The sequence below is a fragment of the Schistocerca cancellata genome, chromosome 7 (genome assembly GCF_023864275.1).
Source record: "Schistocerca cancellata isolate TAMUIC-IGC-003103 chromosome 7, iqSchCanc2.1, whole genome shotgun sequence".
Lineage (NCBI taxonomy): Eukaryota > Metazoa > Arthropoda > Insecta > Orthoptera > Acrididae > Schistocerca > Schistocerca cancellata.
In genome coordinates, this window is record NC_064632.1 from 552,206,887 (window position 1) to 552,229,661 (window position 22,775).

At 43.7% G+C, this 22,775-nt stretch overlaps 1 protein-coding gene across 1 annotated transcript; it reads right to left on the bottom strand.

Annotated features, from left to right (window-relative positions):
* Positions 1 to 1,498: 1,498 nt before the first annotated feature.
* On the bottom strand, positions 1,499 to 21,995 carry LOC126092894 (uncharacterized). Its single transcript, XM_049908623.1, has 5 exons — positions 21,942 to 21,995; positions 20,344 to 20,496; positions 14,256 to 14,408; positions 2,165 to 4,861; positions 1,499 to 2,086 (listed from the first exon to the last, which is right to left on the bottom strand). Exons 1-5 carry the CDS (start codon positions 21,993 to 21,995, stop codon positions 1,499 to 1,501), a joined length of 3,645 nt encoding a protein of 1,214 aa, XP_049764580.1.
* Between the last annotated feature and the right edge of the window lie 780 nt (positions 21,996 to 22,775).

Sequence of the window (22,775 nt, forward strand, 5' to 3'; positions counted from 1 at the left end):
TGCCCACAATTTCTGGTAGGCGTACGGTGGCCCAGTTGATTTCTTAAGACTTTTAAAGTGATTGTATTACGGCCCAGCTATAAAACCGATCTGTAAGCTACTGAGGACACTTCCCTTCCATATCCATTGCACTAAATTAAATAATGATGAGACAATTTAGCATACTGAGATGGTACACCACGCCCTGCACCTACTGTATGTACTTACAAAATTGTATGCTTTGTTTCCCCCCACACACGTGCTTTCAAATACTAAACGTTGGTTTAGCATACGGAAGAAATCTCTGTTGCTCACGCACGTACTTTCGTAGCCCATTAACCGTAAATAACTGGGTCGTTTTACATACTACTGATGAGCATATAGTGCAAAAATATTCATTGAGGATAGCAATGAGTAGCATAATTAAGCTGAGTGGCATACGATACATTTCTTTCACTTTAGAGAGTACCATAGTACCGTGCTACGCAGATGAGAAGCTGGTCAGAGAAGGATACGTGCTCGAATCTGGACTTCTCCCCACAGAACCACTCTTACTCTATATCTCCTCTCTAGGGATTTTCCCGAGTTAAACCGAGAGGATACTAAACCAATCCAATTTATTGCGCATGTGTTATTAGCGCAGAATCATGTCAGAAAAAAATGAGATTATGGCAGCTTGACTTCAGTTTGTATATTCCGGCACGTCACGACAGTATTTTTAAACAAGCTACAAAGAAATTCAGTGGAGAATCAGGGAGAATCACAAACAAAATGTCCCGAATCTGACAACTCTCAGATTTAAGGAAGCACACTTCTACTACAAAGAATTTAGCTACATAGAGGAGAGCAGATTACAGCAATCTATGCAATATTCTTCGGGCATTTTTCATCCAACTCTCTCCCACGCGTGTTGCAGCCATGAAATACACTCACATAGATTGGTCACAAGTGCGGACAATTGTCCACGCCATGATCCTCCCCAGAGTCACTAGAGACATCGGGCCAACAATATTACGGCTGGTTACATGACCTTCTCTAACAACTATAAAATCATACTGCATAAATCGGCATTATGTGATGTTCGCAATACAGAAGTGAATGTAGCACTTACTGATGACTGTTATCGTGTATATATCACAGACCTTTCGTGCCACTGAAATGAGCTTGATAAATGCCTTAGACTGAGCCCCAGGTTTAGTCTACTGTTTATTTCATTGTAACGAGAGGGAGACAGTCAGCTATAGAATAAACTGAAAATGAAACGTACTTTCAATTCGGCAACTATTATTGTTGCACATGTACACTAAATAAATAAGAGAACAATAGGTGAAATACGTAAAATTTATTTTTTTGTTTTAAATAAACCAAGGCTTCTTAAAGAACATTGAAAAATGAATAAACACAAACAACATTAAATGAACACAAAGAAAAATTAAACACAGAACGAAAAACGAACTCAAAAACAAACAGAACAAAATCGTAACACAAACAAGAACTTTAGGAACAAACGAACATTTTTTCAGTGGGTGCAAGCGGCACCCGAGGGTTGGTTACAGGGACTCACAGCAACCCCCTCCACCACCACTACACTGACTTCCTTCATCTTGGCATCACCACTGACACTCTCGGCTGCGCCCTCCACTAGATCTCTAGGGGCTTGTTCCGTCTTTGCAACATTCACGAGAGTCTCGGCTGACCCCTCATCCTCATCTGCACAGTCTTCATCAATCTCAGCAGCACCCATGAGACTCTCAGCTGCCTCCTCCTCTAAGTCTTGTGGAGCTTTTTCCATCTTCGCAGGATTCACTAGAATCTCAGCTGTCCCTTCCTCCTCATCAACACCTGCTTTGTCAATCTCAGAAGAATCCACAAGACTCTCATCTGCGCCTTCCTTAATCTCTTCACGTGCTTTGCCCATCTTGGCAGCACCCATGACTCTCTCAGCTGCCTCCTCCTCTATATCTTGATGGGCTTGTTCCACCTTGGCAGCACTCACTAGACTCTCAGCTGCCCCTTCCACCTCATCTCCACATACTTGGTCACTCTCAGCAACATCCATGAGACCATGATCTGCCCCTTCCTTAATCTCTTCACGTGTTTCGCCCATCTTGGCAGCACCCATGACACTCTCAGCTGCTTCCTCCTCTATATCTTGATGGGCTTGTTCCACCTTGGCAGCACTCACTAGACTCTCAGCTGCCCCTTCCACCTCATCTCCACATACTTGGTCACTCTCAGCAACATCCATGAGACCATGATCTGCCCCTTCCTTAATCTCTTCACGTGCTTCGCCCATCTTGGCAGCACCCATGACACTCTCAGCTGCCTCCTCCTCTATATCTTGATGGGCTTGTTCCACCTTGGCAGCACTCACTAGACTCTCAGCTGCCCCTTCCACCTCATCTCCACATACTTGGTCACTCTCAGCAACATCCATGAGACCATGATCTGCCCCTTCCTTAATCTCTCCACATGCTTCGCCCATCTTGGCAGCACCCATGACACTCTCAGCTGCCTCCTCCTCTATATCTTGATGGCCTTGTTCCATCTTTGCAGCACTCACTAGACTCTCAGCTGCCCCTTCCAACTCATCTCCACATACTGGGTCAGTCTCAGGAACATCAATGAGACCATGATCTGCCCCTTCCTTAATCTCTTCACGTGCTTCGCCCATCTTGGCAGCACCCATGACACTCTCAGCTGCCTCCTCCTCTATATCTTGATGGGCTTGTTCCACCTTGGCAGCACTCACTAGACTATCAGCTGCCCCTTCCACCTCATCTCCACATACTTGGTCAGTCTCAGCAACATCCATGAGACCATGATCTGCCCCTTTCTTAATCTCTTCACGTGCTTCGCCCATCTTGGCAGCACCCATGACACTCTCAGCTGCCTCCTCCTCTATATCTTGATGGGCTTGTTCCACCTTGGCAGCACTCACTAGACTCTCAGCTGCCCCTTCCACCTCATCTCCACATACTTGGTCACTCTCAGCAACATCCATGAGACCATGATCTGCCCCTTCCTTAATCTCTTCACGTGTTTCGCCCATCTTGGCAGCACCCATGACACTCTCAGCTGCCTCCTCCTCTATATCTTGATGGGCTTGTTCCACCTTGGCAGCACTCACTAGACTCTCAGCTGCCCCTTCCACCTCATCTCCACATACTTGGTCACTCTCAGCAACATCCATGAGACCATGATCTGCCCCTTCCTTAATCTCTTCACGTGCTTCGCCCATCTTGGCAGCACCCATGACACTCTCAGCTGCCTCCTCCTCTATATCTTGATGGGCTTGTTCCACCTTGGCAGCACTCACTAGACTCTCAGCTGCCCCTTCCACCTCATCTCCACATACTTGGTCACTCTCAGCAACATCCATGAGACCATGATCTGCCCCTTCCTTAATCTCTCCACATGCTTCGCCCATCTTGGCAGCACCCATGACACTCTCAGCTGCCTCCTCCTCTATATCTTGATGGCCTTGTTCCATCTTTGCAGCACTCACTAGACTCTCAGCTGCCCCTTCCAACTCATCTCCACATACTGGGTCAGTCTCAGGAACATCAATGAGACCATGATCTGCCCCTTCCTTAATCTCTTCACGTGCTTCGCCCATCTTGGCAGCACCCATGACACTCTCAGCTGCCTCCTCCTCTATATCTTGATGGGCTTGTTCCACCTTGGCAGCACTCACTAGACTATCAGCTGCCCCTTCCACCTCATCTCCACATACTTGGTCAGTCTCAGCAACATCCATGAGACCATGATCTGCCCCTTTCTTAATCTCTTCACGTGCTTCGCCCATCTTGGCAGCACCCATGACACTCTCAGCTGCCTCCTCCTCTATATCTTGATGGGCTTGTTCCACCTTGGCAGCACTCACTAGACTCTCAGCTGCCCCTTCCACCTCATCTCCACATACTTGGTCACTCTCAGCAACATCCATGAGACCATGATCTGCCCCTTCCTTAATCTCTTCACGTGCTTCGCCCATCTTGGCAGCACCCATGACACTCTCAGCTGCCTCCTCCTCTATATCTTGATGGGCTTGTTCCACCTTGGCAGCACTCACTAGACTCTCAGCTGCCCCTTCCACCTCATCTCCACATACTTGGTCACTCTCAGCAACATCCATGAGACCATGATCTGCCTCTTCCTTAATCTCTCCACATGCTTCGCCCATCTTGGCAGCACCCATGACACTCTCAGCTGCCTCCTCCTCTATATCTTGATGGCCTTGTTCCATCTTTGCAGCACTCACTAGACTCTCAGCTGCCCCTTCCAACTCATCTCCACATACTGGGTCAGTCTCAGCAACATCAATGAGACCATGATCTGCCCCTTCCTTAATCTCTTCACGTGCTTCGCCCATCTTGGCAGCACCCATGACACTCTCAGCTGCCTCCTCCTCTATATCTTGATGGGCTTGTTCCACCTTGGCAGCACTCACTAGACTATCAGCTGCCCCTTCCACCTCATCTCCACATACTTGGTCAGTCTCAGCAACATCCATGAGACCACGATCTGCCCCTTCCTTAATCTCTCCACATGCTTCGCCCATCTTGGTAGCACCCGTGAGACTCTCAGCTACCTCCTTCTCTAAATATTGATGGGCTTGTTCCATCCTGGTAGGACACATTAGACTCTCAGCTGCCCCTTCCACCTCATCTCCACATACTGGGTCAGTCTCAGCAAAATCCATGAGACCATGATCTGCCCCTTCCTTAATCTCTCCACATGCTTCGCCAATCTTGGCAGCACCCGTGAGACTCTCAGCTGACTCCTCCTCTAAATCTTGACAGGCTTGGTCGATCTTGACAGCCTCCACGAGACAATCAGCTACTCTCTCCTCCTCTTGATCCATCTTGAGAACATCCACCTAGGCAACCAAGATAGTTTTAGGTGCTTGGTTAAACTAGAAACAACATTATACGCTAGAACATTGCGTTGAACAAGAGGTTTCTATGGATTATCACTGTTTAATGTCAGCTTCAAAAGAAATTAAAAATTTCAGTCGTACTGATAGTGTTTAACAGGTAGTAAGATATTGGAATATTATTACCGCACAGGCATTAGAAGCTGATGACTTAGTGTATGGTATGAAAGAGAGGATCTTCCATTATCACCGATTTCGCAATAATATATCGCTGAGATCCTCATACTGGCAGCATGTCTGTAAGTAAAATGTTTCGGGCATACTGAAGAACGGGATACAACCTGTCGGCTCTGACCAATGACGTCAGATTTTGCCAGAGATGATTTACTTCACAGATTTAACAGCGGAGACAAATGTTCCTAAACTAAGGAATGCATGAGAGAAAAACAGATGGTTGACATATATAACGTCCAGTAATGTTTCGACCATAATGTTAGGATACCGCTTGTTTGAGTCCGAGTGCTTCTGTAAAAAATAAACGAAGAAATGGAAAGAAGTAGTGGTAGCGTAGAGTACCTCAGTTGACATATATATGAGTTGCATCTCGAAATTCAGTTGATCTGTGTAGGTTAGTTGCAGTAAGGGATACAAATTTAACGTACGTCGATTTCTTCGTTGTCGTCAGCATTGGTACCCTATTCTTCAGTGGAACTGTATAGGTCAAGTGAAAAACGAGATACAAATTTTAAAGGTGTTGTTTCTTTCGCCTCCACTACTACTAACATTCTGTTCTGATGTACATAATATTACTAGCGGAGGCAGAAAGATCTACATACATGATATTTCATCCCATACTTCAGTTGACCTAATAGTTCAACTGAAGAATAAGATACTAGTGCTAACGGAAACGAGGAAATCTGCTTACGTATCATTGGCAACCTGTTGACCTATGTAGGTCAACTGAAGTAGGGGATACAATTTATTTTTGGCTTCTATACTTATAATATCGACTGAAATTTATCACAGAATGGGAAATAACAACAATTGTAACATGTGTATTCTGTACTTCAACTGACCTATATGGGTAAATCACATCAATGTTAGACATGTTGCTTTTTTCATCTAGCTAGCACCAGTATACCGTACGTCAGTTGACCTGTATACGTCAACCGAAGTGCGGGATACAAATTTGACGTATGTCGGTCTTTTCGCCTTCAGTAGTGCTAGTATAGACTCGGAAAATGATACTACCACCCGACGAAGAACTGTGTCAGTTACAAGCGTTATGTGATTTGGGGATTCGCAAATGATGCATAATTCCCCATTTTCTCTTATTCCCTATGTTTTAAATGCCGCGCAGATTGTGTATTAACACGACAGAGATTTGAAAACCAGATTTTAAACTCGTTTTTCTTTCCATGAGCAGTTATGGACTATATCCATACTGTGTTGTTTATAGACGGCTGACTGATATTGAAGAAGCTGCAAAAAGATTGAAATCTGGGAAAATGGTCCGATATAAGTCCAGAACCCACTGAGAAAGGGGAAGCATTGCATTAAAAGACGAATGGAAAAATTGAACAGATGAAATAGAGAGAGCAGTCTAGAATCACACAGGCAAAAAGATTATTTCCAATAGAATTCTTACCCAATTTTCCAGATGCTGCTTTTAACTGTTTAAAGTAGAAAATTAAAAAAGAAAAACAGGAAATGAAGCCTCAAACGTGAATACACACACGTAAAAATAAGTCGTGCAGTAAGCTGAAAACGGGAAAAGAAGGCTGGATGCAGAAGAAATGCGAAACAATAGAAGCGTGTGTAACAATCGGAAAGTTAGATACCATATATGGGAAAATTATGGAAACCGTTAGAGGAGAGAGATTCAGATGCATAAATATCAAACGCTTAACTGGCAAGCCATTACGAACGAAAGGACGGAGGTCTAAAAGCTGGGTTTAACGTATGAATGGGTCCTACAAAGTAATTTAAAACAGGAAGTGGATGAAGATTCGAAGTGAAATATGGTACAGCAAAAAGAGTTTCTCACTGCAGTAAAAGACCCAGTTCGGAGAAATACTCATGGTATACACTATTGTTAAGATGACTGGTTGGGAACCTGAAAAAGGTGTTCCACGTGATACGTAAAACGTCCTAAGCAGGCCAAATACACTCAGGCTTTCAGAAAAACGTAATAATTCCATTCCCAGATAGGCCAAATGCTCACAAGATTCAAAGTTAACGGAATGGACACGAAAAATCTAATAGAATTAATTAAGACATTGGTAGCGGAGGTTTCTCGGAAGTATGGGGACGAGTAAGTCATTTCCGACCTTAGTACCCTGAAGACAGACTGCTGCAAGGCAAAAGTAAATCGGTAGGAATTCCATTTCTGAGGGTCACAGGGATAAAAAATACAGGGAGTGATGTGGTCCAAAACGTGTGCATAAAACAAAGTGCAATTATAAAGGTCTCAGGATCTCGCAGGCATACAGCAGCTAGGACGGGAGTGAGATACCTTTGTAACCTAGCATTTCAGGAAGCAGTACGGAAAGTAGACAAAAATTATGTATGGGGATTGAAGCTCAGGGAGAAAAAATAAAACTTTAAGTTGAGTTCATGAAATTACAGTTCTGTAAGATACACCAATTTCCTTTGATTAGCAGTTGAACGAAATGAGTAATGTCTTGAAAAGAAATTATCAGTGAATACTAGCAAACGTAAAATTAGGATAGCAAAATGCAGTAGGATTGAAATAGGAGTTGAAGGTGGAAAAATATTAACAAATTACACTGAGAGAAGTAAACTGAGCTTTGTTGTTTATGCAAAAGTAACAGATTATTAGCAAAGTAGAGGACATGTAAATATCAGGATGTCAATAGCAAGAAAGACGATTCTGAAAAGCAGAAATTAATTAACCTATAATATAAATTTCAGTACTAGGTAGTCTTCTCTCGAGGTATTTGTCTATAGTGTAGCCATGTACATGAGTGGAACGCTAAAGATAGACAGTTCATAAAGAATGGAATATATAGTTTTGATATATTTCTCCAGGAGAGCACTGAAGATAAGCTGGGTACAGCGTGTAACTTGCGAGGAGGAAATGAATCGAAATGGAGGAAAAAGTCTTTTATCACACAATTCGCTGATAGCTGGGATCAGTTTCTAGTATGCATCGTGCGGATACATAGGATCTTACGCTGTTAACAGGGTGTTGCGAGAGGGTGAGTGGGGAGAGGAGGTGGAAGGGTTGTAAGATTCGTAGAGGTAGAGGAAGACTTGAACACATTAAGCAGATTGAAATTAATGTCGGCTGCTGCACTTATGGAGAAGCAAAGAGCCTCTCACAGGATAGACTACCCTGGGAACCTGCATCACATCATACTTCAAACGGGAGACCGCATCATCAACAACACACCACGAGAAGATTTTCTAACAGTTGCTTGGCCCTTACTTACCAACGGGAAATGGCCGTATTGATGTTATTCATTGAAGAAGAGGGGCCTAGACTCCATGGATATACCCTCACGCGAAAAATATTCTGTTGTGGTGCATTCTGGTAGCAGTGATTAACTCACTGTAAGTAGTAAAACAGCAGTTCCTATAACTCCATATTTAATAGCTGCATTACCCTTCTAACATTCCGTACACTTTATTTTCCTAATCTTCTGTAATTGATTATTCTAGATTGTTATTGTCATGGCATTTGATAACACGTCTATTTTAATTTTTTGTTTTATGTTGCGCACGATGTTTGGTGTAACATCGGGATATTTTCACTCTGCCACAACGTGAACGTGTTATATCTGTTTCAATAAGTGGATTATATTTTCGTAGCCATTTAATGTATCTCAATCAACCTGCTACGCCCTCATCTGGTTCCTGTTCTATGATCATAAAGATGTACTAGAATGGTGGAAATAATGCCTTGAAAAGCCGTATGCAAGAAATAGTGAAGATAAGGAACTGGAGAACGCTGAGGCAAGCAATCCGGTGGGGGGGAGTTTGCTCCCCGCGTGATCAATTGTATCTCGTAGTCAAGCAGCTAAAACATGGGAAAGCCGCTGAAGATGGTGATAAACCAGCAGAACTCATCAAGGCTGCTAGACAACAGCTACATGAAGAACTGTTCCATTTCATACAAATTACATACGAAACCAGGGAACACCGAAAAGACTTCGAAGAATAGTTACAGCACCAACACAAGAGAAAGTATCTGCAAACAAATGTGAACAATTTTGCACCCTCAATTTAATAACACACGCCACCCAGATCTTGACCTCTGTCATTGTAACGCGGACTGAAGAAAGGATACGTGTACAAGATACGGAAGATCAATTTGGCTTTAGAGGAGCTCTAGGCACACGAGAAGCAGTACTCGGGTTGCGGCTAATACCTGAGACAAGACTAAGCAAGAGCTAAGAATGCAGCAGAGTGTCGTAGGAGGAATGGTCAGTATTCAGATGTATGACAGGAACGATCATTCGAAGCTTAACCGTCTACTAAACATGGGTTATAAAATGCAGCAATGAGCACTTCTTCTTCGATAGACTTTTGATATGCTGAGAGGGGAAATGCCGAAATGTATCAGAACAGAGAAGTACTGCAGTAACTTTACTGAGAAAAGGTGGCTGTGATAGGAAGCGGATAACATCAAGAGCAAGCCACTGTTAAATAAGGTGTACGACCGAGCTGTTCACTTTCTGCTATCTTATTCAGCGGATACATTCAAAGGACTCTAGATGATTTTAGGGACACACTAGGAATTAAAATTGGAGGTAAGATAACAGACATGTTGAGATTTTCTTATGATACTACAGTGTTAAGTGAATGTGCGGAACTACAAAAGCGAGATGCAGATGAAAGTTAGCCCCATTTCTTCCTAACATGCCAATTAATAAAGTTAAGACAAAAAACTTGATGAGTAGTCAAAATAACGTTGCCCAGTGCTCAATTAACAATGAGGGACTGGAGACAATAGAATCCTTTGCTTCCTATGGAGTAAAAGCACCCTCAGACGGATCAAGAAAGGATATTGCAAGCCAAATAAAGCAGGCAACAGCTGCTTTCAGCAAGAGCAGGAATCTTACATAACTTGTTTCATAGCCCAATACCTGAGGAAAGACCTCATAAAGATTTTGTGTGGAGTGTGCCGCTGTACAGATGTGAAATACGGACAATCGAGGAGGCGGAAAAAAACTGATAGCCTTCGAGATGTGGTTCTATCGCAGAAGGCTCAAGATTTTCTGTGAAAATAACGTATTAAACAAACTGGTGCAATGCATGGTAGATAACGTGCAGCTATGTCTCCTAAAGCTTATTGAACACCACATGTGTCAGCCACATGTTGAGACATTATGGTGTCATTAAAGGTGTTGCTCAAAGGACAGCAGAAAGGAAGAACACAGGAGACAAACTTAGTCTAGTATACATCAACCGTATCGTGGACGACATATGTTCCACCACCTATACTGCACTCAAGAAAAAGGCCGGAGACAGAAATGCTAGGCAAGCTGCTGATAGTCAACCTGATAGTTAAAGACCAAAGAAGAAGAAGGAGATCATGATAAGTTCTGAAAACTAATGGCAAGACGCTTTAAATGTTCAGAAATGGGTACATGTTTGAGTAATTAGCCTGTGCTGTATGTGAGGGGAGAAATGCACCCACACTGTGGGATCAAAACTATCCGGACACCCCCAAAAACATACGTTTTCCACATCAGGTGCATTTTGCTGCCACCTACTGCCAGGCACTCCATGTCAGCGACCTCAGTAGTCATTAGACATCGTGAGAGAGTAGAATGCAGGCTGCTGGTGGCCGAGCGGTTCTAGGCGCTTCAGTCTGGAACCGCGCGACTGCTACGGACGCAGGTTCGAATCCTGCCTCGGGCATGGATGTGTGTGATGTCCTTAGGTTAGTTAGGTTTAAGTAGTTCTAAGTTCTAGGGGACTGATGTCCTGAGATGTTAAGTCCCATAGTGCTCAGAGCCACTTGAACCATTTTTAGAGTAGAATGGGGCGCTTCGCAGAACTCACGGATTTCGAAAATGGTCAGGTGATTGTGTGTCACTTGTATCATACGTCTGTACGAGACATTTCCACAGTCCTAAACATCCCTAGGAACACTGTTTCCGGTGTGACAGGGAAGTGGAAACGTGAAGGGACACGTACAGCACAAAAGGTTACAGGCCGGCTTCGTCTGTTTGACAGAGACCGCCGACAGTTGAAGAGGGTCGTAATGTGTAATATGCTGACACTAACCACACCATCACACAGGAATTTCAAACTTCCACAGGATCCACTGCCAGCACTATGAGAGGCGGGAGGTGAGAAAACTTGGATTTCATGGTCGAGCGGCTACTCATAAACCACACATCACGCCGGTAAATGCCAAACGACGCCTCGCTTGGTGTAAGGAGAGTAAACATTGGACGATTTAACAGTGGAAAAACGTTGTGTTGAGTAACGAATCACTGTACATAGTGTGGCCATCCGGTGGCAGGGTGTGGGTATGGCGACTGCCCGGTGAACATCGTCTACCAGCTTAAAATTCGGAGGTGGTTGTGTTAGGGTATGGTCGTTTTTCTCAGGGAGAGGGCTTGCACTCCTTGTTGTTTTGCGTGGCACTATCACAGCACAGGTCTACATTGATGTTTTAAGCATCTTCTTGCTTCCCACTGTTGAAGAGCAATTCGGGGATGGCGATTACATCTTTCAACACGATCAAGCACCCGTTCATAATGCATGGCCTGTCGTGGAGTGGTTACACGACAGTAACATCCCTGTAATGGACTGGCCTGAACAGAGTCCTGACCTGAATCCTATAGAACCCCTTTGGGATGTTTTGGAACGCCGACTTCGTGCCAGCCGTCACTCAACGACATCGATACCTCTCCTCAGTGCAACACTCCGTTAAGAATGGGCTGCCATTCTGGAAGAAACGTTTCAGCACCTGATTGAACATATGCCTGCGAGTGTGGAAGCTGCCATCAAGGCTAAGGGTTGGCCACATTGAATTCCAGCATTACCGATGGAGGGCACCATGAACTTGTAAGTCATTTTCAGCCAGATGTTGGGATACTTTTGATCAGAGTGTATCTTGCACACGCTGCTCTGTTACCCTCCATCTAAGAGTAAATTTTTTGTCAATCCGCGTCAGCTGTGTCAAAGTAAATGTTTTTTAACACATCAAATTATAATTTGTACGCTTTACCTCAAGCTTGTTGCTCAATCTGGAACAAAGTATAATCCCCACTATTGTTCTAGCTGTAACTTAATCAGCTTAATTCTAAAGTAGCCTATATCTATAGAAAACAAAGTAATTCCACTTTATAGACTAACATCCATGAATTACGTGGTAATACCCTGTTAATTATCTCTTTGGTTCCAAAACTTAAGTATTATGGTGTTGAAAACTAATGTGGGCATAGTATCTCTAGCAATACCTGCATGGAGACACGTCGTAAACCTATCATTCGCCTCAATGAGAGACAGTAATACTTTCTGATAACCTGGGCCCCTGCACTTCTTATCAAGTTAAATTGATAATATGGACTGACAATCCTTTTACAAGATCACGTTTGTTTCAATGTTCGAAGATGTGTCGTAACAGAGCAAAGGAGACCCCACGAAATTGGATCGAATTGTGCTCTCATTGTTTGAGTAGTGTTGGAAGAGAGATGTCAATGTTCTTTAGGTCAGACGATCATTTATTTACACAGATGGAATGTTTATGAGGCCGAATATATCCTACTCAGTTGTTTCAAGATATCATGCCAAAGTGCCGTTATCAATTACTAGATGTAGTACGAGGGCAGTTCAATAAGTAATGCAACACTTTTTTTTCTGAAACAGGGGTTGTTTTACTCAGCATTGAAATACACCAGGTTATTCCCCAATCCTTTAGCTATACAACACTATTTTTCAACGTAATCTCCATTCAATGCTACGGCCTTACGCCACCTTGAAATGAGGGCCTGTATGCCTGAACGGTACCATTCCACTGGTCGATGTCGAAGCCAACGTCGTACTGCATCAATAACTTCTTCGTCATCCACGTAGTGCCTCCCACGGATTGCGTCCTTCATTGGGCCAAACATATGGAAATCCGACGGTGCGAGATCGGGGCTGTAGGGTGCATGAGGAAGAACAGTCCACTGAAGTTTTGTGAGCTCCTCTCGGGTGCGAAGACTTGTGTGAGGTCTTGCGTTGTCATGAAGAAGGAGAAGTTCGTTCAGATTTTTGTGCCTACGAACACGCTGAAGTCGTTTCTTCAATTTCTGAAGAGTAGCACAATACACTTCAGAGTTGATCGTTTGACCACGGGGAAGGACATCGAACAGAATAACCTCTTCAGCGTCCCAGAAGACTGTAACCATGACTTTACCGGCTGAGGGTATGGCTTTAAACTTTTTCTTGGTAGGGGAGTGGGTGTAGCCCCACTCCATTGATTGCCGTTTTGTTTCAGGTTCGAAGTGATGAACCCATGTTTCATCGCCTGTAACAATCTTTGACAAGAAATTGTCACCCTCAGCCACATGACGAGCAAGCAATTCCGCACAGATGGTTCTCCTTTGCTCTTTATGGTGTTCGGTTAGACAACGAGGGACCCAGAGGGAACAAACCTTTGAATATCCCAACTGGTGAACAATTGTGACAGCACTACCAACAGAGATGTCAAGTTGAGCACTGAGTTGTTTGATGGTGATCCGTTGATCATCTCGAACGAGTGTGTTCGCACGCTCCGCCATTGCAGGAGTCACAGCTGTGCACGGCCGGCCTGCACGCGGGAGATCAGACAGTCTTGCTTGACCTTGCGGCGATGATGACACACGCTTTGCCCAACGACTCACCGTGCTTTTGTCCACTGCCAGATCACCGTAGACTTCTGCAAGCGCCTATGAATATCTGAGATGCCCTGGTTTTCCGCCAAAAGAAACTCGATCACTGCCCGTTGTTTGCAACGCACATCCGTTACAGACGCCATTTTAACAGCTCCGTACAGCGCTGCCACCTGTCGGAAGTCAATGAAACTATACGAGACGAAGAGGGAATGTTTGAAAATATTCCACAAGAAATTTCTGGTTTTTTCAAACAAAATTGGCCGAGAAAAAAGATGTGTTGCATTACTTATTGAACTGCCCTCGTAATTATACCATTTCAACCATCCGTGGGATATACCTTCTTCTTCTAATACCGTGAATCAGTCTGTTGTCAGTCATGTAAAGATGAGAGACAACTGCATTTTACAGTCATGGAGATGTGTGCAAATCATGAGATTATCTCGACTGATATCACCTGTCTACGTGGCTAATTCTACAGCGTGTACAGTCAGAGACGGAGCTGTTTCCTCATCGCTCTCACACGCATACTCTTAATGTTAGTAACAATGTCGACTTACCTCACTGGGGCCCTCCTGCGGCGCATCGACCAGTATTATATCTCGTTCCTTGAGGAAAATCTCTCTCTGTGTAGTCTGGTCGATGTCTTGATCCTTAAACTGCGGATTATCTTCTTCGACCTTATTTACTTTGAAGCGCCCAATAACGTGGACCTGTGGATGATTTGATCTTATAGTTAGTTATTCCGCTAGGATGGCATATATCAGTCATAAATAAAGTTTAGATACTTCACTTAGCATTTTTAAACAGATTATATATTAAATTAGCAGCCCTTTAATGTAGGCTATAAGAAGACGTCAGTTAAAAACTAAATTATTAAATAAGGTAGACAACTGTGGGATACAAGAATGGAAGGTCGATGATTAGTGGTAGGTTCGCATGACTGTTTCTATGTCATCCATGAATAGTTACGCTAGTTACGCAGGCACTTGGTAGCAAAAGCTGAGACTATGTGCCTAGATTGGAATATAAGAAACAATTTACTATCTAAGCAGTGCATAATGTGCGAGAAGACATAAAGAGCCGGCGGCCGTGGCCGAGCGGTTGTAGGCCCTTCAATCTGGAACCGCTCGACCGCTACGGTCGCAGTTTCGAATCCTTCCTCGGGCATGTATGATGTGATGTCCTTAGGTTAGTTAGGTTTAAGTAGTTCTAAGTTCTAGGGGACTGATGACCTCAGATGATAAGTCCCCTAGTGCTGAGAGCCATTTGAACCATTTGAAATAATGAGTTTAGCTCACACGGAAGAATGAAACCAGCCACTTAAGTGATAGATGTAACCACATCAGACATTTTTCGTGGCCTGTTTTGTAGGTAACGTTCGTGAAGGTTTCTTCTTTACTACTTACCACAGTGCAGCACAAACTTATGCATGCCAAATACACAGTACGGTAAGCATGTATCTCAAACTAGGGTGCTGTGCAAACGTTTTCGTAAACCCTGTCTGGTGCCATACTCAAACTCCGTTAACTTCACTAACTCAACGAATCTAAATCAATTCCCAGCAAGAAATAAGTGTTTTTGTTGAAACTGACGTCAGTGATTTTCGTATCTAACGCTAGATTTCCATATTATTTCCTGAATGTGGGCGATTGTTTAAATGAGTAGAGGGGAATCCTACTGACTACGCGTTGGACACAGGCCACCAGGAGAAGGGAGCGTGTCTCGGTGTCCGGCCACAGTATACTGCACGTGGCGTGATCTCCACGGCAGAGGCACTGCCCGTGTCTGCATCCTAAACGATGGAAAGCTGATCTGTACGTTTTAACTTGGTGTGTCCACTGGCGCAGAGCAGGCACGTCGCCAGTTAGCAGCTACAGGTTGTGTTCCCATGTTCTGGGAACTTGAGGCCCACAACGGTGAAAACTTAAGTTTGGAGTTCGACGAAAGACCATGTAGATCTTACGTGCTTAACAGCAGGGCTCCGTGAGATGACAGGCTGCTGCGAAGCTAACTGAAATTTTGTTGACTCTGCTAAGAAACGTGCGAGCACTGACATAGGACAATGCAAATAAATTCTGGATTGGAAGAACAGAACTCACATATGTCTACATGGAGAACGCCTGATTGGCTGAACGTGACATAGGACAGATGGTGAGAGTCAGAAGTTGCCTGTTTCTCAGCTCCAGCACAATGAACCTATGACTGGTTTATTATGTTAAACTAAATAGGGAAGGGAGATTTTTGCACTGTTACAAGGGATCTGATTGGCTGGTGCTCAGGAGAGTAAGTCATTGATTGTCTGACACCACGCACACTCCAAAAAGTAAATGAAATTTCTGATCCTTATTGGGAGCGCTCTGTAGAGCAAACTTCCATCAGAGACTCGCCAACAGACACATCAGTTGAGAGGGGCACATAGAGTTTCGGCTCTCAGGGAGAGCAGTCTCCAGTACAGGTCAGATGACTGAGAGTGCTGCAGCCACTACGGCAGCCGCCCGCGGCCACAGGTAACGCTAAGTACGGTGAGCGACAGCGGCGTTCGCTAGCTAAGCTGCAGGGTGTATGTAAAGATTTCAGACTGACATTACGACTTCCACCGTTCACTTGAGTTTACTGATAATCTCGAACACAACATGTACTCAAGTCAAGGCAATGGGTGCAGGCCCCAATTTTTTTTGTACTTCTTTCATTTATCATTAAAATTCTGGAAGCACTGTGGAGCTATTGCGAACGTGGTTGTTTTCCCAAACTAATTAACCAATCTTTGCCAAGGTATGGATATTTTAGTTACAGTATAAAGTAAGTTAATACACTTCTGGCCTTTAAAATTATACATCAAGAAGAAATGCAGATGATAAATGGGTACTCACTGGACAAATATATTATACTAAACTGACATGTGATTACAATTGCAAGCAATTTGGGTGCACAGATCCTTAGAAATCAGTACCCAGAACAACAACCTCTGGCCGTAATAACGGCCTTGATACGTCTGGGCATTGAGTCAAACAAAGCTTGGATGGCGAGTACAGGTACAGCTGCCCATGCAGCTTCAACACGATACCACAGTTCATCAAGAGTAGTCACTGGCGTATTGTGACGAGTCAGTTGCTCTGCCACCATTGACCACAAGTTTTGAATTGGTGAGAGATCTGGAGAACGTGCTGGCCAGGGAGCAGTGGAACATTTTCTGTATCCAGAAAGGCCCATACAGAACCTGAAACATGCGGTCGTGCATTATCCTGCTGAAATGTAAGGTTTCGCAGGGATCGAATGAAGGGTAGAACCACGGGTCGTAACACATCTGAAATGTAACGTCCACTGTACAAAGCGCCGTCAATGCGAACAAGAGGTGACCGAGACGTGTAACCAATGGCACCCCATACCATCACGCCGGGTGATACGCCAGGATGGCGATGACGAATACACGCTTCCAATGTGCGTTCACCGCGATGTCACCAAACACGGATGCGACCATCACGATGATGTAAACAGAACCCGGATTCATTCGGGTACACCATCTCAGGCGCTCCTTTCTGTGATGCAGCGGCAGGGGTAGCCGCATCCATGGTCTCCGAGCTGATAGTCCATGCTGCTGCAAACGTCGTCGAACTGTTCGTGCAGATGGTTGTTGTCTTGCAAACGTCCGCATCTGTCGACTCAGGGATCTATACGTGGCTGCACGATCCGTTACAGCCATGCGGATAAGATGCCTATCATCTCGACTGCTAGTGATACGAGGCCGTTGGAATCCAGCACAGCGTTCCGTATTACCCTCCTGAACCCACCGATTCCATATTCTGCTTACAATCATTGGATCTCGACCAACGCGAGTAGCAATGTCGCGATACGATAAACCGCAATCGCGATAGGCTACAATCCGACCTTCATCAAAGTCGGAAACGTAATGGTAAACATTTCTCCTCCTTACACGAGGCATCACAACGACGTTTCACCAGGCAACGCCGGTCAACTGCTGTTTGTGTATAAGAAATCGGTTTGAAACTTTCAAAAATGGTTCAAATGGCTCTGAGCACTATGGGACTTAACTTCTAAGGTCATCAGTCCCATAGAACTTACAACAACTTAAACCTAACTAACCTAAGGACATCACACACATTCATGCCTGAGGCAAGATTCGATCCTGCGACCGTGGCGGTCGCGCGGTTCCAGACTGTAGCGCCTAGAACCGCTCGGCCACCCCGGCCGGCGGGACACTTTCCTCATGTCAGCACGTCGTAGGTGTCACCACCGGCGCCAACCTTGTGTGAATGCCCTGAAAAGCTAATCATTTGCATATCACAGCATCTTCATCCTGTCGGTTAAATTTCGCCTCTGCAGCACGTCATCTTCGTGGTGTAGCAAATTTAATGGCCAGTAGTGTACTTAATGAACGTAATAGTTTTCTGTTCGTGTCCGCTTATGTTTAACATGACGTCTGTAGCGAATTGTAATATATACAGACCTATAGTTACCACTGTTTCATTCAGTAGTATGATAAACACAGTATTTATATTTTTATAACGCCGCCAGGACCATAATTTGTTAAATAAATTCAATTTATTAAATTTGGCGTTGCCCAATACCTTTAACTAAACTCCTGTGATCCTATAGGAAGCGATTTGTTAATCGGTATGGTCACCCGGTACAGATACTTGTGACTTCCACAGAGGTATGTCGGTGGCTTCGTCGTAACCTCACAAAGGGAGCTTCCTAACGAAAACGTAATTTATTTTTACATTATTATGCAGAATCTTGTGCCAAAGAGAAGTGTTACTTTCAATTAAAAGTGAATCACGTGGAGTTATTAATTACCTATATGTCAGTTGCTCTGATAAAACATTACTCGTTATACTGAAAGTATTTAGTGGCACGTAGTAGATTTTCGCGCTGTTCCTGTATTGTATCAGAGCCCCTATATCTGCTGTAAGATTATTAACGCGGCACAATTTTATCAGTTCACACCTGTCATATCAGAGCCCTTTATATCTGCGTACATTGTCCTTGCTCTCAATTAGTATCTTTACGTGCTAAAACTTCAGTTCTTCAACTGATCGCAGACGAAGTGTACATACAGATGGGATGACATCTGGTTTCGTCTTCGGAGTAATCCTATCAGAACCTGCACCAAGGCTCCTGGGCCATCTCTGATTCGCTCCAGTGAGAGGCAGTAACACATTTTTGCGAGTTGTGCCACTGACGTCGTGTGTGCTCTACCGACTGTTATTACTACTATTTCACACAAATAGTCTGGCTAAGTCACGTAGTTGCAATCTCACGCTTATCTCATAACGTGAACAATTGTTGATGGAATTTTAATAAACCAGAAAAGACTGCACTGATGCTCTTCATGTGTCAGGTCTGTTTTAAGAAATTTAAGTTGTTCTCGGTATGCCATTTGTGTCAGTCACAGAGGATTTCATTAATACAGTCGGAACGTACTCGAAGTCTGATTCACTTCGACTAATTCTTACCAAGTTTCCTACTATGTTAAAGTAGTAACTTCCCTTCTACCATGTACGTTAGATGAGTCATCACTTTCTTGCAGGCATAAATCACCGAACTGTTGTAATTGATTCCGAGTGCTTTATTGGTTTCCTAATGTCTCATAAGTGCCACTGATGCTATATGGAGCGTCATTGATATTCAGCTTGTGGTTTCGTACGAGGGTATCCTACTGAAGTGTTCAGTTCCGTTAACAGTCTGGGCTAATATCACTTATACCTATATCTTTACGTACACGGCAGTTTTCTCTTTGATGTGATAGGTCCTGGCGCCAGTATTTGTGCTCAGTTAAATTCACGTCGGCCAATCGGATTGCGGTTTTCCGTGTCTACATAAATCACATAAAACGGTTATCGGCATACTTGCGTTTAAAATGTGTCAAACAGTTTGATTCCCCGTCATTCCACACTTCGAACTACATCTATAATGAATCCGTCGACAGCCACGCGGGATTAGACGAGCGGTCCAAAGGCGCTGCAGTCATGGACTGTGCGGCTGGTCCCGGCGGAGGTTCGAGTCCTCCGTCAGGCATGGGTGGGTGTGTTTGTCCTTAGGATAATTTAGGTTAAGTAGTGTGTAAGCTTAGGGACTAATGACCTTAGCAGTTAAGTCCCATAAGATTTCACACACATTTGAACTTTTTTGAATTCGTCGACAATGGAAGCCGTTCGCTAGTCTTACCTCAAATCTGCGATACTAAGGGACGGATGTGTCTCCGACTGGCAGTAGTCATTAGCCAGTTGTGACTCGCACAGCTGCAGATCTATAATTTGTGCACATGAAGCTGTTTGAAGCTGCTGTGTTTCACACCAAGTTTTATAATCGTAACCCGTGGGTATTTTACACCGGGCCTTACTGTCCCACAACAATAAATATCCATACGACCCAAGATTTACATCATTATCTTGTAACCAATCTACCATTTGATTGCAATAAAGTGAATCCCTTTAACTACCCTTCCGGAATTTATAGTCGAGGAGGCATGTCTCGAGCATCAGGAATTCTCGATAGACATGATCTGGCAGAGTGGCTGATTCTACAATGAGTGCAGTTTAAGAAGTACCTGTTGTTTCTTAGCTATCAACCTGTCTGCCCGCCTCTCCCTGCCTGCCCTCCACGGCAGTAATGACGCTGACTTACCCCAGCAGGGCCCTCCTGCGGCGCGGCGACCAGTTTATTCTCACGTCTCTTGCGGCGACGGCGACGCTGCTCGGAGTGTTTGCGCTCGCGGTCATCAGACGGCGGTATTTTTTCGGCTGCCTTCCTCTTCTTGACGCGCCCAGCAGCATGGCCCTGTAGATGGTTTGGCTTTACTATCGCTTATTCAGCTGGGATGCCGTATGTCTAACAGAAGGAAACTTTAGACAACTGACTTAGCTTTGTTAAACAGTTGGTATATCAAGTAGCAGACCATAATTGTGTCTAATAACGAATGTGAAATGTGTTGCTATAGGCGTTTGGCAAAAAATAATATATCAAATAGAGATAGGGAGCTGAGAGGAACGCTAATGAAAAGGGTACAGAATGTTTTAATGGGGCACACTTAACAAAATAAAGGTTGGTTGACACGAATAATGATAAGTCATCTAGGAATAATGAACCGACTGATGACTTCAGATGTTAAGTCCCATAGCGCTCAGACCCATTTCAAACATTTGAATAATGAACCCCACACCTGAAAGGAGAAGAATGTGAACGTGTGCAAAGTGTATAAACACCAGATTGTTGTCCGCGCACTGTGTAGTACACAATATATGAGGAAAGCTGAAACAAGTCAATATATATATGACTCGAAAAACATAGACATTGTCTGTGATCTGTTTTGTGTATAACGTTTGTAATGCATCTTTGTTCACCAATTTCGACAATAGAGCAGAAGTATACGAACAGCAAGAACATAGTAAAATACGCAGGCAATTGTAAACAAGAAAATTTGCTAGCGAGAACCTACATATATTTTTATAATACTCTCTGTTACCACCTGAATTTCTCTCACGTGATCCTCTGATCGTGACGTGAATATACGTGTAAATCTCTATGACGCCGCCCAGTCTACCCCGAATTCACATCCCGGAAGACTACACAAAGAGACTACGACAACATCGTTACCTTTTGTTTAAGAGCCCCTCACACTGTACAACTCTCTGTTATATCTCCGTGTGGTTTGGTCTGGTTACTTATATTCCTATTAATTATTCTTCATGTTTCAAAACCTTATTCTGCATGTCGCATTGATGGAAGCCACGAGCACTGGAACGGTGAACCATATTACGTCGCATTGGTATCGTGTCTGTTTCTCCTGGAGCTACTGAATAGAAGTTGAAGTCGGATTTGTGCCTCTTATTACCGACAGCATATGCCCAGTGCAGTTCATAGCAGCACTTAGTTTCATGAACAGGTATTGAAGCTAACACTCTGTATGATCGTACATCGTGTACTGGACACTTGAGGTAGCATGTAAGACTGAATCGCCTGTTAACATGCGTTTTTAACGTGTACGTCAAACGAGTGGTATATTCCGGATCCTTTTAAGTTTACAACGGAAGTTTACTTTCCACAGTAGTATCTTTCCGTTGTATGTTACATTTATTTTAGGATATCGTAACCACTGCTATTTTGTATTAATGGATCACAACAAAGTGAGTTCCTTACCTAGTCCCACGTGTACAAATGACAGAGCTGTCTGGGAGAGTGACTGATTCTGCTATGTATACCCGGTAGTACTGATGTTTGCTCACCTCTGCACGGCCGTCCTTCCGAGTATCGTCGTTACTATTCTCTTCTTTCTTCATGCGAGGGGCAGGTCCTGGAGTCGGTTGACAGGGAAAGATCTCGAAGATGGACGGATATTCTGGCTCCCTTCTCTCTCTGAAGCGTCCGTACTCCATAAACTGTGGGTGTTTTGTTTTTGCTATTACTGACTCATGTAGTATTGCATATATCTAACACATAGGAACACTCTAGAGATTCGACTTACCACCCTTGAATGAATTTTATATCACGTAGGCAGTTGTAAGTGTAAAGTCTGAAGAATGTGTTACATAGTGTTATAGGGAGTGGTTATACATTAAGAAATCAAATAAAGTAGAGAAATGAGAGATACAAGAGTGAAAAGGTGAGGTGAGCCTTTGATGGAACATGCTCAACAGGATTGGACGCAGGTTAATGAGACTGCTGCTAAGAAATCCTAAACTAGTAACGGTCACTTGAAACCAGAACTTTTGTGTAGGTGCTAACTGTAGAAGATATTAAGCAGATTTTGCCAATACAGTGTGGTAAACATACTGATATAAAAAGATTAGCCCATGAATTGGAATGAAACCAGTCAAGAGACTCATATTCCATAACCGTAATTGATTAACTTTGGCCCAGGGGGTGTATAACGTCTATGATGCTGTTTTGTTTACTAATTACACAGCACATGTGTATGCATAGATGTGAACACTAAGTACATAGTAAAATTTGCATGCAAATGTAAACATGAGGCTTGGAAACGATATATACAGTTATGCTAGTAATACTAACCTAAATCATCTGCTGGATTAAATTAATTAATCTAATACCTTGTTAAT

What these genes read in the sequence shown, in the direction of transcription:
- LOC126092894 (XM_049908623.1), bottom strand. Translation starts at nt 21,995, where the DNA reads ATGAAGAAAGAAGAGAATAGTAACGACGATACTCGGAAGGACGGCCGT. An exon ending in CGCAGGAGGGCCCTGCTGGG is followed by an intron (nt 14,409 to 20,343) that starts GTAAGTCAGCGT and finishes AATCATCCACAG; the next exon opens with GTCCACGTTATTGGGCGCTT. An exon ending in CGCAGGAGGGCCCCAGTGAG is followed by an intron (nt 4,862 to 14,255) that starts GTAAGTCGACAT and finishes TTGGTTGCCTAG; the next exon opens with GTGGATGTTCTCAAGATGGA.